General features: G+C 37.6%; 1 protein-coding gene across 1 annotated transcript in view; it reads left to right on the top strand.

Annotated features, from left to right (window-relative positions):
- Positions 1 to 3676, top strand: part of FZL (FZO-like protein) — a 171484-nt gene extending 167808 nt beyond the window's left edge. The window contains exon 11 of the mRNA XM_089797582.1: positions 3120 to 3676. Coding sequence (XP_089653708.1) covers positions 3120 to 3402 — 283 coding nt within the window. The 3' untranslated portion in view covers positions 3403 to 3676. The remainder of the gene's footprint in view (positions 1 to 3119) is intronic.
- Positions 3677 to 18614: the final 14938 nt, after the last annotated feature.

Below are 18614 nucleotides of genomic sequence, written 5' to 3' on the forward strand. Positions count from 1 at the left end.
TTTGGAGCCCTTTAGGTTGTCAATGTAAGGTTTTATCTCACTAGATCCTTTATTTGTTCTAAGGCATTTACCATCACCCACAAGCTTGCTCTACTCGTAACTAATTCCCCGTCGGACAATCACCTCATTTTCCCTGGGAATGAACCATTGATAGCTAGATAGAAAAGGAGTAGTTAAAATAAGTATTTGCAAACGTCATCCAATTCCACATGTGCTCCAGACTACCTCACAATGCAGCCACAGTCAGTTGATTCAATAGCAAAGAATGAATGTGGCAATGGTAACCTTTTTATTGCTTCCCAACAACACCAACTAAAGTCTGTGATGATAGTTAAAGCTCCCAACCTACATGCATATGAAACCTTGCATCCGTACTAAGCTCAGAACGATGTTACCAACATGCAGTTGCATTCCCAACAATCTCTCCAATTGGGTATAGGCTCAAACAACAAGTTTCCAACATTCAGCACTGTATCTCCGTAAGTACCAAGGCCATATCCATTGGCATCCAGACTATTAGCCAAAGGGGATGTTGTCTCTCAAGCCCAAGTATAATTTCCTCCAAATTCATTTCAATTGTTTTTTTTTCCTTCCTCTATGGTTTTTGCATCTCCAAAAATGCATTTTTTGCTTGCTTTGACCCTTGGTCTTCTGTAATGCATAAGAGAAATATTATTTTTTCTCCCTTTCTTCTTTTTATCCAAATTATATGAGATATTGCCCAAGTTTCTTGACAAGGAGGTAATACTCTATAAATTATATTCAAACTACTGGTGGATAGGCTTAAAAAGGTGCTTCATAAGATGATGTTTCATGTTCAGAAATGTTTTGTTGAGGGCATGATCCTGAAAAAGGTGTCCGGAAGGAAAATCTGCAGATGGTTGCCAAAGATTGGAGACTTTTCTCTGGGCCCAAACACTAGATGCTTTGTTAAAAGCAGGGAAGTATCTTTTCTGTAGACAGCAATGGCAAATTGATATATGGCAAAAAAATCTAATACAGTCAGCAAATAGGTCATTAAGAAGGAGACAATGATTATAGTTACCAAGGGATGATTGCTATTAGAAAGAGCAGGGTTTATTGTTATTAACAGGTGCAAAATGATTTAGGAGACAGTGGACAGTGATTGCAATTAGTTAATATAATTATAAACAACAATCCACCTATTATTATGGGCCAAACCCCTTGGGAGTAGTCACTAAAGATGTTTAGTTAAGAAATGATGACTATAACTTTGTTAAGGCATGATTAGCTCTGTTGATAATGCAGTGATCATTATTAGGACTCATTCTTAAGGGTGGCATCTGTAATTAGGGGCAAAGTATGTAATAGAATGATTAGTAAGAGTAGCAATTAATTTGAAGGGAGGCACTCCTTGCAAGGTGAAGGGGTGTGTCCTTATTATTAGAATATATAAGGGAGAACCGGTGCATTTAGTGGAGGCATGGAAGAAGTATAAATGAGCATTCAATCAAACATGAGGCAGACTTGGAATGAATACATAAAAAGTAGTTTATATACTTATCAAACATTGTGATATGAAGTATAACGTATTGCAATATGATTTGGCACATTAATTGTTTGTCTTTCGTTTGATAGGAAGTAGGAATGTATGCAGATAATCTGTTGCTTCTAATGAATGCATATAAGGGAATCAAGTAGCACCTAAGTTCTTTTCGAGTAGTGCTAAACCTAAATGGGGCTGGGAGGCCAGATGGCCGGTGTAATTCCATGCTTTTGGGCTTGATGGAAAGGAATAAGCTCGAGGTGGCTTATATGTTTGTCAAAGGATCTCCATCAATGAAACTAGTAATATCACTTGATTGAGTTATTATTCCGAACCCTAGTAGGAAAGATATGCTTTATGGATTATGTTTCAATGATTCATGTAATTGCAAGGTCTCACCTGGGATCCATCTTACTCCACAATCGGTAAATGATATTGTTAACTCTATTCCATTTCTTGTTTTACTAAGTATTATAATTTTTGGGCAAAAGCTAGGACATTGTTGAAGGAGATCGTGACATATTTGTATCTACCCGAGAAGCTGACTTTAATTGTTCCAGTTTTGGAAAAGATAGTTTTGATTAGTTTGAGTTGGTTTTCCAATTTCTCCATATAGGTAGTTGTTGCCTCATGAGTTGGCTTGAATTTTCTTTTAAACCACAAGTTTTCCTGGATGGTCCAATTTGCTTCTGCAGGTCACATTGTAATCTGTAGTATTTCTAACACTTCATTCCTAGAGGCTAGAAATTGAATCATTGTTCTCTTAGCATTTTATTTATTTCACCAGATTGGACTTTGAACTGCACTAGAAAGAATGTAGCCGATCTGCCAGGAAGCAGTCATTGGGCATATTACTGTAAGCACTTTCTGCATGTACATGGGAATGCTTGTGAGCATCTGATGTGCACTCCCTAGTGATCGGAGATTATCTGCCTTGCATCAGTAATAAAAATATATATTGCAATATAATAACAAGAACTCACATGTAATTTTCAAGTTATTGTTAGGTCTTTTGTTTCTCTCTGTTTTTTTCTCTGACATGGTATTACAGAAAATATTTTTTCTGACCACTCTCTTAAATACTAAATATTTTATATTAGCTTTTTCACAACAACGATGATCGTCTCTGGGAATTTTCCTATATAAAGAAATCATTTTCATGTTTATTTATAGGTCCGGTCTTAATATATTACATTACATATTGTATATAACTTTGATACTTGTAGGAAAGCAAGCATTATGAGGCTGTAACACCTTGTGTTATATTTTCCATATAAGAATTGTTTTACATTTAACTTATTTTTTCTCCAAAGAAATAAGATATTTCTGTGAATAGTTTCAGGACTATGTATGTTCATTTTGTAAGCATTACAAGTTTGATAAATTCAACTACCATTTCTAATATATGCAACAGAGTTTGAAATCTAATGGCATGGCTTAACTATTTGATGACCAATATTTTCTTACAGTGAAATAACCCCAAGATTCTTTATGGAAAATGAGTTTTTCACCCTTTTGGTTTTAGTCCAATAGTGAACTCTTGAGTTTGATTTTACCTCATAAAGATAATGTCAACCTTAATTAGTCTGCTGTGTCTCTATTTGTGTTACAGTTTATATGGTGTATGGAAATTGCCTCAGCGCCGAATTGAGGTAAAGGGAAAAGTTCTACGAGTAGCAGATTCGTTTGCATCACATCTGGAAACAGCAATGCAAGAAGATCTTGAGAAGGCTATAAAGGATGCACAATCTCGGATACATTTTATCACCAAGCCATATCATGATGCTGCACAGTCTAAAGTCAACCACTTAGATGGTTTCCTAACAGAGATTAAAGATTTAGATCAAAAAATGCAAATTTTACAATTCAAAGTTCAAAATCTTGGGGCATCCTGAGTTAATTTTTCATCAATGTATGGGAATTTGCTGGAGCCTGAAATGTACCTTCTATCATGTAACATATTTTTTGTAGGCTTATATTCTTTGACATGACAATTTTGATATTTATACTTACTGTAACATATCCTGGATGCCTAATATCTTCAGGACTACTTGTGGCTTGAAACTTCCACAGTTCATGAAACAAGCTTGTTTCATGCTAGTATTTTACTCAGCTTGGAGTAGACCTCATTTTTTATTTTATTATTTATATTTTCCTTTGTTTTATAAATTACTGATATTGATCATATAATTATTCTTGATCCTAAATCTTGTGAGCCAATTTATTGCTCTTAATGAAGACAAAATACTCAATCGTACCATTTATGTGGAAGTCTTTCCTGTTTTCTTCGTGAAGTACAATTGACCTTTATCTAAAGTGGGTTTGGTCAAACTATGTTGTGTCTTAATATTATACTTGTCCTCTATCAGTCATTTTCAATGAGACTGGTCTAGAATCAGTTGTCGCTATATCATGAGCCTATGTCATTACAATCTCAATTTGTATTGACTCGAAGGACACTATAAATCTTCATACAGTAATGGGCCTCAAGCTCCTTTTCTTCTATAATCCAGAATAGCCCAGGGAACCATAATTCCGAGATCCTCCACGAATGCCAACTTGGCCAACTGCCAACCGGATATTTTTCCTGAATTTCCTCAAATATATTTCAGAAATGTAAATAGATAATCTCATAGACATAATTTCAGAATACCTAGCAGAATACCTGAAATTACTTAGATAAAAGATACTCGGAAATGTTATTGTATTTCAATATTCAACAATACAATAACATAGTCCAATCTTAAATAGAAAAGTAATGGGTAAATTGGAAAACTAGAAAAGAACCTGAAACATAATGTGAACTACATCACGAGTCCACCACGAGGTATGTATTGGGTTTCCGTCCAATCCAACAAGAAAGCCTGAAGGTTTTCGTCCTTAGGTTTCTGAATAGAAAGTAGTTAGCATCCCAAATTTCTCCAAGAGAAATCAGAACTCAAGACATAATCCAAGCATCCTGAAATGAAACTAACTTCCTTCTTTTAATGCCCAAAGCAGTGACTCTTCAGTTTCCCCTTTCAGTCTTTCGTCTTCTTCCTATTGTCATCTTTTTCCCCTTTTACAATTAAATTACTTAAATAATTTGCATTCAGCTCCCAATAAGTCACTTTTAATATTTTTAATGAATTTGGCTTGTGATTTTCTAACATCCTGAAAAGAGGACATTACCATCTTCCCTCCTTGACATTGTTTGTTGTAGAAAAATCATGAACTTATAAACCAATACCAAGATCCCATATCAATCTGCAAGCTACTCTAAGCTTGTTCTAGAATTTTTGAAATCAAGACATGTCACATTGTGAAGCCACATGTTAGGATGCAACTCATCCATCAATAAGATCCTTGGATCCCAAGTCAGTCTGTAAAATATTGTTGCGCCTATCTGATGTGTCACTCTGAAAACAACACAACCTCAAGTTTAGAAGAAACTCATCTTTATCCACAAAAAGAAAAGCACTCATCCTGTCAACACCAGAATCCCAAATCAATCTACCATTCGATCTGGGGAATAGAAATAGATGTTAATCACTCTTCCATCTCACTGTAGCAATCATCTGAATAAATAGTTCTCCCCAAAGATGCCAAGAACATCTCCAGTATGGATGAAGATTGACTCATTGGGCCACCCAATATCGTTATTAAAAGATGTGCTAGCATGAAAAATGATGTTGGGGATGTCACTGTGCCTCTGTACCCGAAGGATAATCACCTCACAAGGTATGTGCCTCAAGAAGAGATGTCCCCACAAATCTGCCTGCAACTCATTAACTATGGTAGACCAAAGCAATTTTGAAAATGCATTGGTAGACCAAACAAGGAAGCCATTAATAATTGAAGCATGGATGAAGAAAAAATCACCAACAGATAAATGAATAGCTGCCATAACATAAAAGCTCAATGACAAATCTATAGATGAGTTGTAAGAGCCTTCATTATTCCTCAAAGACAATTCTGAAAAATCTTATTCACAACAAGTGCAACCAATTTAGACGAGTTGTAGGAGCCTTCATTATTCCTCAAAGACAATTCTGAAAAATCTTATTCACAACAAGTGCAACTGATTAAATTATGGCCACTACTCATACAAAAGTTACCAACACTTGTAGACCTCTGATCATATTTGTTTCCATTTGTTAAAACTACAATTTCATATGAGTGTGAAGATAAACCTTGTTGTTCCAAATCAGAAGTTTAGTCTCCTTTTGTAAACCTTTTTGGGATTCATCAGAATTCAATATACCTTGGCTTGCCATATGGCTTTCCTGAGTGATCAAAGGGGGTGATGCATCTCTTAAATCTCCTTCATAAGATGTCACAAGGCAGCAAGGTGTTTTTTGTTGAAATTTTGAGTTCATTCACCACTATTTTGGATGTCTCTAGTATGTAGTTTTCTGATTATTTTGTTTCCCATTTCTTTCCTCGTGAGTTTATCAACACCCTCTACTGTTTGTTTGATCTCCATCTCCCTTGTGCCCACTACTTGACCTTTGTTTGTAGATGAAACAAACTTTTTTTTGATTGGTGTAGAGAGAAAGCTAGTGACAAAGATCATCGACTTTGTTTTCATGGTCTTCCCCAAATTGGATGGCAAGATCCTTATCCATCAATAGCTGCAAGTAGTTTGATTACATTCTTTTGAATGCTTCTTTATGGGTGTGCAATTGAGAACTAGTAATACCACTTGCAATTCTTTTTTGCATCTCATTTATTTTGGCCTTCTACATAAGATCTTCAAAGAATTCTAAGAATCGCCTGCCCTTGTTAACACTTCTACAAGCTTCTCTTTCGTAACCAATAACATGTCCATCAAATCATGCAGTGATAAAGTTTTTTGACCAAATTCACCTAAGGAATATAGGTTGTCTCTTGTCAAATTTTCTAATTTGTCTTCAACTAAGGGAGCATCATTACCATTGCCCTTGCTTCTATAGCTGGTGATTTGCAATCTTCATGTGCGGTTTTCTAAATGAATATTTTCTCTTCATATGCTCTATCAATACGGACATTGAAATGTCCCTTTTCTGATTTTATATGATATTTCCAACCTCTAATTAGATCTTTAAGATCAAACAACTAATATCACAAAGATCCACCAAATTTCTCAAGAAACCCCAAATCGGGTATGCTGAAAATAGTGCCAAAAGCTTCACAACTTCACAAATTATTAATAAATTTGAAAATGGACATTTTTACAGAAATTTCAGCAGCATAACAGCCTATAAAATGACATTTCTAGATCCGTATAGCCTTTACACAACAGTTCACAAATGTAGGACAAAAACTATGCTCATCAGGCTCCCGAAATTAACACAAAAATGCCCGGAAACACCACAAAAACACTAATAATCTATCTCAGAAGTTTAATCACGTCCCAATACATATATTCAGCTCTATTTTAACACCTTAAAGTCTGAAATACAACAGCAACCCAAACTGATATGAAATACTCAACTGTAAACACCAAACTCATACAAAAAACACACCCGAAAACCCACAAATCTGCACTGTTCAGCACAAAGGCAAACTCTGTATGAGCATGCACATGGAATGGCTTCAAACTCCCGTCCTTAGCCTTTTTGGAAACCTGCAAACTCCCGTTCTTGGGTCTCCCTAGAAACCTGCAAACTCCCGTTCTTGGGTCTCCTTCTCCACAGGTTTGGCAGCCTCTGAAGAATAACAAAGAATGAGCAAAAATCAAGTTCTGGAATCAGCCCAAAATGCCTCCAAACCCCTTAAAAGAGGGCATAACCATAACTCACGTCCAAGAGAGGTTAATGAAACATATTTTAATAATAATTTTTATTTATTAGTCCAACGGTTTCCAAAGATTAACCCCCTTTTTCCAAAACTTCACTTTCTTGGGCCTGCCTGCCTTAGCAAAGATTATTATTTTTTAATTATTTGAAAAGGGGACATGACAAGTCCTCCCCTCCTAAACATTGCTTGTCCTCAAGCAATGGCTGAACAATAAACCAATCAATCCACCTGGATCCCAAATGTAGTCATGAACTATATTACTACCAATTAACACAGGCTCCTGCAATATCCTCTGCAATATGATCAAGAGGAATCCATAATCAAGCTGACAATTACAGCTCAACCAAACTCCAAAATCACAACTTCCACAGTCAAAAACCCACGAGACACAAACTCTTAGAACATCAAAACCCAAGTAAAGTGGACTACCAACCCAGTAAATACCATCAATGCATTCCACTGGCCTACACGGAATGTACAATCCAACTTTGCAACGATGGTGAATGCTCCCAAATGAAACTGTACCAAGTATGGAGAATCCACACACTATACAATGCCTGCAGTCAACACAACTCTGTAGATCACCGACCACTGTCTCATAACCATAACTACCATGCACCCCTGATGGTGAAAAGCCATCACAAGATAAAAAACAAGAATTGGAACCCAAACCAAATTTGCCTGCCATCAACTTCTCAACACAATGATCAAATGCTAACTGATGTACATACCCTGCAATATAATGTTGATAAAGAAAACCAACTTCAGTCAACAAATTGCCATGAACAAGTGATACAACCCACTGTGACTAATCACCAGCTAAGTCAGGAGATGTCATAGCCAAAGGAGTAGAATCAATAACAACACCCGCTGAAGCATCACTCCAAAACTCCTGCTCTAAGTCATGTATTATCAAGCTGTAAACTGTAGAACCTATCACCATGTCGTGCCCATCATGACTCTCATCCCGAGGTGTCAAACTATCCCATAACTGATGATAAGCACTAGGAACCAAAGTACATCTCTGTATCATCATCTCATCAACATGGTCATCAAAGGTAAATTGATGAGCATACCTCACAATGTAATGCTGATAGAATGCGCCAATCTCAGTCAGTGGCTCAGACTGCAATCCAGATGTAACTAACTGCAATCGATCACTAACCAAGTTGGAACTGACTACTACCTCTGAAGTCATCACCAAGGGAGTAGTATTACTAGCAGGAACCATGCCAACTATCGGCTCACCAACATCACACATGGTCTTTGATACAGCATCTCTAGTCTTCGTGCCATTAGTGCTAGAGGTCACCACCATGTCAGGCATACCACAAAAATCTGCTACAACACCCAACTCAACTGAACCTGACTCTAGTGGGAATGAACCTGATATGCCAAAGTTAGTATCAAGGATGGATGCATCCCCATCTCCACTGTCTCTAACAATCTCGGCCATGGTCATCCTCGGATCACCAAACACCACAGCTTGTGACTGTATAGAATCAGGTAAAGACTGTAGTCGCTCTAACTCCATGGTCACCTTAGCCAAATGAAACTGTGACTCCTTGAAAGCCAACTGTGTACTCTCAAGAATCTCAGAAGTCACCTCAAGCTGCTCAGTAAGCTCACTCACCTCATCTTCCTTGGCCAACAATGCATCATATGCTGTACTGCCCCACTCCATAAGATAATTTCTATCGGCTACCAACTGCATATAATTCTGTCTCAAAATTCGAATAGCCTCCCATAAAGAGTGGATCTCTGTCAAGGAATGATAACTGCCTTCCTGCTCATCACTAGTAGGAGAACCCCATCCATAAACTGCTAACAATTGACGAGCAGCATCGAAATGCTGGCAAGTGATAGCAATGTCTCGGTCACTAACTCTCAACTGATTAGACACATGATGTCACTGGCTTGACTGTCTCCTACAAACCTCCTCTAATGCACTGTCTAAAGGAGTATCCTCAAAGTTACTAGTTTCTAGAGTATTACGATCCATATCCTGTGAATCAAATCTAAAGCTCATATCAACATACGGAGTATCAAAAACATTAGCATTGCTGTCCAACTCCTCTATACCCAAGGAAACTAAGTCTTCAAAACTACCCACTGCATCCTCCTGAATGTCATCAATGCCAATATGATCCTGGGACTCATCTATACACACTACCAAATATGAAATATCATCAACACATTCCAGCAAGTATGGTCGACTGGATATATGAACAAAGCCCAACATCGGTGTATAAAAACTAATACCAACATCGGACAAGATACTGACACAAGAAAAGACAACACCGTGTAATCTGCTAATCAAATCCATGATAGCACCCAAACAAACACTGCTACCAAAAAGTGTTAAAGATCTCCAGTCAACTGAATCCCAAACACCAATATAACAATCTCGAGTCCATATTTGTAAACTAGAATCAACTGGTAACTCAAGCAAACTCCTCACCTGAGTAATATGACCAATACCAACTAACTCCACATACCTGTCATGATGAGATAATGAAGTCACAATACTATCTTTGTTCACCTTCAGCTAGCTGGACAAATCATGTGAAGTACTACCAGCCTCAACCTCATGTGATGAAGCATCTAACTGTGCCTAGTACTCTTTCTCAGCAAAGTCATGAATGCTCAATGTCTGCTCATCTCTACCAGGTATCTCACCATCCTGCACAACAACATCCTCATAATCATCATCTGAACCCACTACACTGTAGTCACTGCCTGTTGTAACTATACCATCCTGAATACCTGTGGCATCACCCTTTGATGACTTGTAAACAATTGTCTCAATTTGAGTATCAAGTTGACCGTTACTATCAATCTGTGTAATATCCTCTCCCACCACCTCCTGTGGCAAAGTAGAATCTGAGACCTCTGCCTAGCTATAAGCTAGTTTCTCAAACTCCTCATGCAAGTTCTTGGTAATTGTGTCATCTGCCCTGTGAGAAAATCTGCCAAATAGAAATCTAGTCAACTTATCCACCTTAGCTGGGTCGGACAACATGTCATTCATTATACGGTGGTGCTCAATCAACTGTTCAGACATGTCATGGCTTATTTTCATAAGTTTATCTCGAATGTCTAAATAACCATCCTTTCTACTGTTTTGACTCTGGATATCAATTGTCCAAGATCGTGTCCTCTGAGACTCTGTACTATACCTGTCCATTCTGGATAAAGTAGAGTGTAACCCCAATAGGATATAACTTCTTCAAACACCAAGAACTAACATGCAAATGATTAGAAGTAGCATGCAACCATAGATTTTGACATGCAACTGATTAGAAGCAACATGCAACCACCAAATTCACCAAGAACTAACATGCAAATGATTAGAAGTAGCATGCAACCATAAATTTTGACATGCAGCTGATTAGAAGCAACATGCAATCATAAATTATGACATGCAAGATCTGGGTAGTTGTCAAAACTGACATGCAAGATTTGGGTAGTTGTCAAAATTGACATGCAAGATCTGGGTAGTTGTCAAAACTGACATGCAAACTTCTACAACCACCAAATTCACTAAGAACTAACATGAAAATGATTAGAAGTAGCATGCAACCATAAATTTTGACATGCAACTGATTAGAAGCAACATGCAATCATAAATTATGACATGCAAGATCTGGGTAGTTGTCAAAACTGACATGCAATATCTGGGTAGTTGTCAAAACTGACATGCAAGCTTCTACAAACCCTCAGGCTGGCAAGATCATGGCTCTGATACCACTGAAATGTCCCTTTTCTGATTTTATATGATATTTCCAACCTCTAATCAGATCTTTAAGATCAAACGACTAATATCACAAAGATCCACCAAATTTCTCAAGAAACCCCAAATCGGGTATGCTGAAAATTGTGCCAAAAGCTTCACAACTTCACAAATTATTAATAAATCTGAAAATGGACATTTTTACAGAAATTTCGGCAGCATAACAGCCTACAAAATGACATTTTCAGATCTGTATAGCCTTTACACAATAGTTCACAAATGTAGGACAAAAACTATGCTCATCAAGCTCCCGAAATTAACACAAAAATGCCCGGAAACACCACAAAAACACTAATAATCTATCTCAGAAGTTTAATCACGTCCCAATACATATATTCAGCTCTATTTTAACATCTTAAAGTCTGAAATACAACAGCAACCCAAACTGATATGAAATACTCAACTGTAAACACCAAACTCATACAAAAAACACACTCGAAAATCCACAAATCTGCATTGTTCAGCACAAAGGCAAACTCTGTATGAGCATGCACATGGAATGGCTTCAAACTCTCGTCTTTAGCCTTCTTGGAAACTTGCAAACTCCCGTTCTTGGGTCTCCCTGGAAACCTGCAAACTCCCGTTCTTGGGTCTCCTTCTCCACAGGTTTGGCAGCCTCTGAAGAATAACAAAGAATGAGCAAAAATCAAGTTCTGGAATCAGCCCAAAATGCCTCCAAACCCCTTAAAAGAAGGCATAACCATAACTCACGTCCAAGAGAGGTTAATGAAACATATTTTAATAATAATTTTTATTTATTAGTCCAACGGTTTCTAAAGATTAACCCCCTTTTTCCAAAACTTCACTTTCTTGGGCCTGCCTGCCTTAGCAAAGATTATTATTTTTTAATTATTTGAAAAGGGGACATGACAGACATGCAATTCACCAACAAATAATTTTAAGTACACCTCACCTGTGATGATTGATTCTTGCTCCACATTAACCATTTTGGCTGATTGGAAACTATTTTCCTTTCTACCTTCATCATGCCCTGTAATTTTCATCACCACTTGGCTCCATCATATCTTCTCCCTGAATAATACCGCAAACATGTTCAAGTGACCAGACCTATTGACACGTAAAAAAAATATGTTCTTCCCTCATTTGGTTCATACTCTTTTTGGAATATTTTAAATTTATTGTCATGTTGGATCTCAGTAGTGAGAGATTGACTCTTCATATGTTTCAATGTTTCGTAAGGGAATTCAGGAAGCATCGTCCAAACAATGTGAGAGCATGCGTTAAACCTATCGTGTTATTAAGCTTAGATGAACAAGATGATGGATGTAAGCGATTACAATCAAATTTGTTCGCAGTTAGTAGAGGGAAACATAAGATCTCACCTATGGATTATGAGTTAGCTCACTATCAATGATGTGATCCTTGAATTGTTCAATCTTATGCTCAATCAATTCCTCTATGAACTCATAATCCATAGGTGAGATCTTATGTTTCCCTCTGCTAACTGCGAACAAATTTGATTGTAATCGCTTACATCCGTCATCTTGTTCGTCTAAGCTTAATAACACGATAGGTTTAACGCATGCTCTCACATTGTTTGGACAATGCTTCCTGAATTCCCTTACGAAACATTGAAACATATGAAGAGTCAATCTCTCACTACTGAGATCCAACATGACAATAAAAGATATAGGTTTTGCCATAATCTTCAGAGTCTTAGCCCTCTTACCAAAAGTAGGGCTTTTGACATAATGTAAGTTGTCCACAGCCAGTTGTAGGACCTTACTCAATATGGTATCATAATAAGGTGCAACAAGAGCTATTATTCTGATAATTTCAATGAGACAAAAAGCAACTGCTAATCTCACATCTTCACACAAATGCCCCATTAACTTGTGCTGGAATAACACAACCATTGAAAGCTGCAAATCCTATTCAAAAACCTCCAATCAGTCTAATTAATTTTGGATAAACATATATCCAATTCTTCTAATTTGGAAAGAAGACCATTCTGAGATTTCACAGACTCCAATTGCAATCCAATGATATGCAGCTCTATCCCTATTTTTGTTTCTTTTTGCAAGTCTCTTAATTGTTCACCATTAAAGGTGTCATTAATTTCCTTGGAGAAAGCATTGCTTTTCAACATTTCCTTTGTATTTATATTGCTAATTGGACCCACTGTACCACTGTAAGCACATTCCCTGTTCTGGCTACAGATTCAGTTACTTTGCCATGAATGGTCGCTTCGAATCTAAGTTTGTTGAAATAGATGATAAGCATGAGCTATTATGTCTGCTGTTACGGACAAATGTCTCTTTGCATACCACTATAAAGAGATACTCCTTCAGAGTTGACAAATTTTCTGCTGCTAATTTCTTTATAACCTTTCAGACCAAGATACTATGTGAAGTGTGAACATTCTGTCAAACAGTTTGCAGATTATATTTGTTTTAATTTTCTATTTTGAGTTCCTCAATGACAGCTGATTTATCAAACAAGATTACACACTTCCTGGGGTTTGTTTCTTTTTGACAACCAGTTTGCTTGCATGTGATAGTGGTATGTTTTTTTAACTTACTTTGCTTCTGGAATGATAGACTCTTTGAAACGACACATTCAAAGGAACTGATAATGCAACAACGGAAAGAACCACCAAAGCTTATAATCCCTGACCTAAAAAGTACCAATTCGGCATCTGTGGAGTAAGTAGTACCATACGGATTAGATCTGGATATCAACAAAATGAGCAGAAGAGATAAACAGCCAATGCCTTAAAATGATCCACTTTCTCATACAATGAATATAATTAAAATTTAGAAGACCACCAAAGGATTGTCCTGAATATTAGCATGGGTTGAACCAAAGAGATGGGTTTGCAGTGCTCATAAGTACACAAGAGAAAACCAATTTGTTGTCTGGACTTGTACGCAGGGCCCAGACGATGCCGAGAATTGATACTTACGAAGTTAACAAGGCCAATCGCTTATTTTCAGCTGTCTGGTAATGATGATGCCCAGCAGTTCATAATTCTTTGTTATGGCTTCTCTCATTATTTGTGAAAGAGAAAATCTTCATTATTTTTTTAATTGCTGCTAACAGCCACCTTACTCTACCAAATTTGTGCATGTTTCCCCCATTAAACAATAGCTCCCCTGTTCCTTCATGTTTCCAAGTCTGATTGTTTCCCGTTAATGTTTTTGCGAAAACAATTGTATAAACGATGTACTTTCAAACCTTACTTTTTCGTCATATCACATCAGATACTACAGAGGTCTTTTAAGGATTCCCGGTGGTTAACAAATCGAACACTAATCACGCTACACCACATTACTCTATAATCGGTCCATATCTTGCTACATCTTCGCCTCGATTCTTAAACCTGGTGATGACTAAGGATTTCACTTGATGTCTGGGTGAGCCAAAAACTCCACAGAACAGATGAGCCTACTCTACAAGTGTCATTACTTTAAAATAATCATGCATGGTATGCGCTTTAACTTATTCCGTAACTGCTTAGGCGAACTTTAAGCTCTTTCTGAGAATTCCATGCGGACATAATACTCTTGAGACGTTGGGTTAGTGCCCCTTTATCAGTCTTTGGTGTCCTTTTCTCTTTCACAACTTCCTCAGGCTTGTTATCTCGGGCCTAAAATCCTGTCCTGTTGCAAAACAAACTATACGGCTTCAACATTGCTTCCATGTGTAACTATGTTCATTACCATCCCTGAGTTCACCCACAAATGGTTCGTAGAGTTCATCGAATTGCTTCAAATGATTAATGTAACGTCTCTGTAACCGGGAACCCGAAAAGCACACAAGGAACTCGACATCTTTCGACTTGTCTAACATGGGAAAAATTCTCATCAAATGTGACCGGACCGAAACAATTATGGATGCATTTGTATTTGTCAATGTATGCGCCATTCGGTAACGTTCCACTGAAATAGTTAATTAATTGTGGCTTTTGAGTATAGGACAGTTATTTAAAATAAAATACCTCTATTTATAGATTTAAAGACATTGAGGAGATAAATATTTTCAGCAACTTAATTCTTTACGGAAAAGAGGAGTTTTGTAGGGTCACATCACTATAACACATGGATTAAAATTAATGACATTTTGTTCTCACGTGACACTCGTCTTCGAATCCTAAGAATCAGGTGAGAATGTTCCTCTAGCCCCCTATAGCTAGGGTTTGATGTTGGCCTGCTCTTGGACGCCATTGTCTCTAGTGAGGTGCCTTCTCAAGTTATTGTTAATTCTGGTTCCAATGTCGTGGATGCCTTGAAGCTCGTAGGTGTCCCTCCCAATAGTGGTTGGAAAGGTGTTTTGGTGGGTTAGGCTAAATCTGTTAAATGTACTCCCCCACCAATTTTTTTGAGGTGCGGATGGTCTGGAAATTTGCCTTCCTAATGCCATCATGGATAATATTGCCTCCTCCCTTCACCTTTTCTTGGTGGGGAGGTTCTTGGTCTTCAGTCCTTTTATGGTAAGGAAATGGGTGTCTAACTTCTAGAAAGTCAAAGGAGGTGTGAAGTTTTCGACTATCCCAGGCGATAACTTCTCCTTCAAATTCATTGCAGAAGAGGACCTAATCCATGTCTTCTTTGGTACTTGGTACTACAGGAATCATAGCCTTGCCCTGTCAAAATGGAAACTTGGTTTTGACCTCGATGTCGAGTTGCACCACCTTCCCTGTGTCTGGGTCCATTTAATGGGCCTTCCTTTGGAATTATGGGATGACAAGATTCTACAATGGATTGGCAAGATATATGGGAACTTTGTGGCCGTCGATGTTGGTACAACATAGAAATCTCGACTGGTGTATGCTAGGTTATGTATTAATATTTATTGTTAATAAAGCACTCCCCAATTTCATCTCCCTCAAATCCAAATGGGGAGTCTGGATGCAAGGCATTGTCTACGAAAGTGCCATCCTCTATTGCTAGAAATGTGCAAAGCATGGACATATAATTGTTGACTATAAAGATTTTGCTAAAAAGGACCCAAAAGTGAAAGAGAAACTCTCCTCGCCAAGAGGGAAGATTGAGACCACAGTAAAAATGCCACAGGTCGTGTCAATGGATTTAGACTCGATGAATGCTAAATATCCATTCATGGCATAGATTCCGAAGGTTCTCAAAACTCCAATGACCTCCGCCCTTACCCAACTACTCAGGTTGCAATTGAAAGATGATGAAATATCCCAAGATATAAACATTTTTCACAAAGGAATGTGGTTGATTTGGTCTCTCCTATGGAGACAATGATGGTGTTATCCTCAAACCCTCTAGATTCTATAGCTATCACCCTACCTTTTTCTACTTGTTTTCCAACAAAGACTCTTTGAAGGGGAAAAAGTGATTGGGGTTATTTGCCCTTCTCCTCCCCCCGCTCCCAAGTTGGTGGGTACAGATTTGGCCTCACCACCAAAAGTGGTTGCAACTATTTTGACATTGGAGGACAGAAAATCTAGTGCCACATCTCATGTCAACAGATCTACACCGACCTCTTCGGTGGACAATAATCAGGAAGTTTCACATAAGCCAAAATGGAAGACGAGAGGGAAAAAGAAGGTGGATGTGGGTGTTGAGATAAACTAGGAAGACCTTCTAGAAGAACTCTCAAAACAAAGGAGATGGCTAAGGAAGTTGTCAATAGACGACAGTTGACTGTAGAGGCAACTCAAAAAATTAAGAAAAGAAGTGCCTCACTTGAAATATGAGAGGTCTAAACAATCCTAAAAATAGTATTCTTTGAAATAAAGAATAACAAAATTGAAGCTTGATGTTCTCCTCATTCAAGAAGTAAAAACGACTCCAACTGCCTTTTCTATTCTTGCCAACAAAGTTTGGTTTGTTGTTGGTTTCACCTACAATGAATTGATCGAGTGCAAAATTGTGGGGCTAATGTTGTTCCTCTCGTAAAAAAATCCTTTTAAAACTATGGGCAAATTTAGGCCATCCAAAAAGTTCCCTCTGGAAATTGTAAGTGAATGTGTTTAATTTGCTTTGTGCAAAAAATAATTTTGGTTGGCTAATTCATGTGAAAAAGAGAACTTTTTTCTACTTGTTTTCCAACAATGAGTCTCTCAAGGGAAAAAAAGTGTTTGGGGTTATTTTCTCTTCTCGTCCCCCACCCCCAAGTTGGTGGGTACATATTTGACCTCACCACCAAAAGTGGTTGCAGCTATTCTAGCATTGGAGGTCACCAAATCTAGTGCCACATCTTGTGTCAATGGATCTACACCAACCTCTTCGATGGACAATGATTAGGAAGTTTCGCAGAAGCCAAAATGGAAGACAAGAGGGAAAAGTAAGGTGGATGTGGGTGTTGAGATGAAACTAGGAAGACCTTCTAAAAGAACTCTTAAAACAAAGGAGATGGCTAAGGAAGTTGTCAATAAACAATAGTTGACTATAGAGGCAACTCAAAAAATTAAGAAATGAAGTGCCTCACCTGGAATGTGAGAGGTCTAAACAACCCTAAAAATAGCATTCTTTGAAATAAAGCATAACAAAATTGAAGCTTGATGTTCTTGTTCAAGAAGTAAAAACAACTCAAACTGCCTTTTTTAATTCTTGCCAACAAAGTTTGGCTTGTTGCTTTCACCTACAATGAGGTTGATTGGTCACAAAATTGTGGGGCTAATGTTGTCCCTCTCATAAAAAAACCTTTTAAAACTATGGGCGAATTTTGGCTGTCCAAAAAATTCCCTCTGGAAATTGTAAGCAAATGTGTTTAATTTGCTTTGTGCAAAAAAATTTTTGATTGGCTAATTCATGCGAAAAAGAGAACCAATGGCATAAATCATGTGGTGATAGGCTTGGGGTAAGACCCATTTTTGGTAATGTTGGGGCGACATCTCGAGCCACGTATGTTGAAATAGTTTGCTAAATCGACATAGGATGATGTGCGAAATTCACCAAATGGTGAATATTCACCAATAAAGTAAGCTCTGGTTGGCTCTATGAAGACTAATGATCTTTCTTGGAAATAGCTAAGTAGACTACCAAGTATCTCATCTATGGGTGCCTTAGGGAGGTTTTCACCCTTGGACACACCTTTTATTTTTCTTATTTTAGGTTCTAACACCACCAGAAAGTGGTTTTTCCCATCAAAACACTTTTTCATTTTTCTTTTCATTTTTTGACTAAGATACTTGATGTCAAATTCAATTATATTTGTAGTAGGTTCACTGGTACAAGAAACCATGAGTTCAATGGCGTTAAGGAAACATGTGGTCTCATAGTCGTTTTGAAAAGTGAGGAGCTTATGTTGTTGGTTTCACTATGCCCAATCAATAAGGTTGGGTTGTACTAGTGAAAGTGACGTACAATATTCCAAGTTATTGATGTCATAGGAGTCATCTCTAGTAACAAGCCATTTAGAATCTATAAGGTCCCCCTAAAAGGTACCTAGCTCAATTGGTCCCCTAGCATGGTCAACGTGGTTAAGAAGAGTGATATGCGAGTTCAACTTATCAAGCCCTATGGGTGACTCATCTAATGCCCCTATGTGGTTAGCATAGCGGTATATGACATCTACCCCAATTTTGTAGATTCAACTAAGAAAGAATCCCACTCATGA

The sequence above is a fragment of the Cupressus sempervirens genome, chromosome 8, assembly GCF_028749045.1.
Source record: "Cupressus sempervirens isolate cs-2001-9-10 chromosome 8, ASM2874904v1, whole genome shotgun sequence".
Classification (NCBI taxonomy): domain Eukaryota; kingdom Viridiplantae; phylum Streptophyta; class Pinopsida; order Cupressales; family Cupressaceae; genus Cupressus; species Cupressus sempervirens.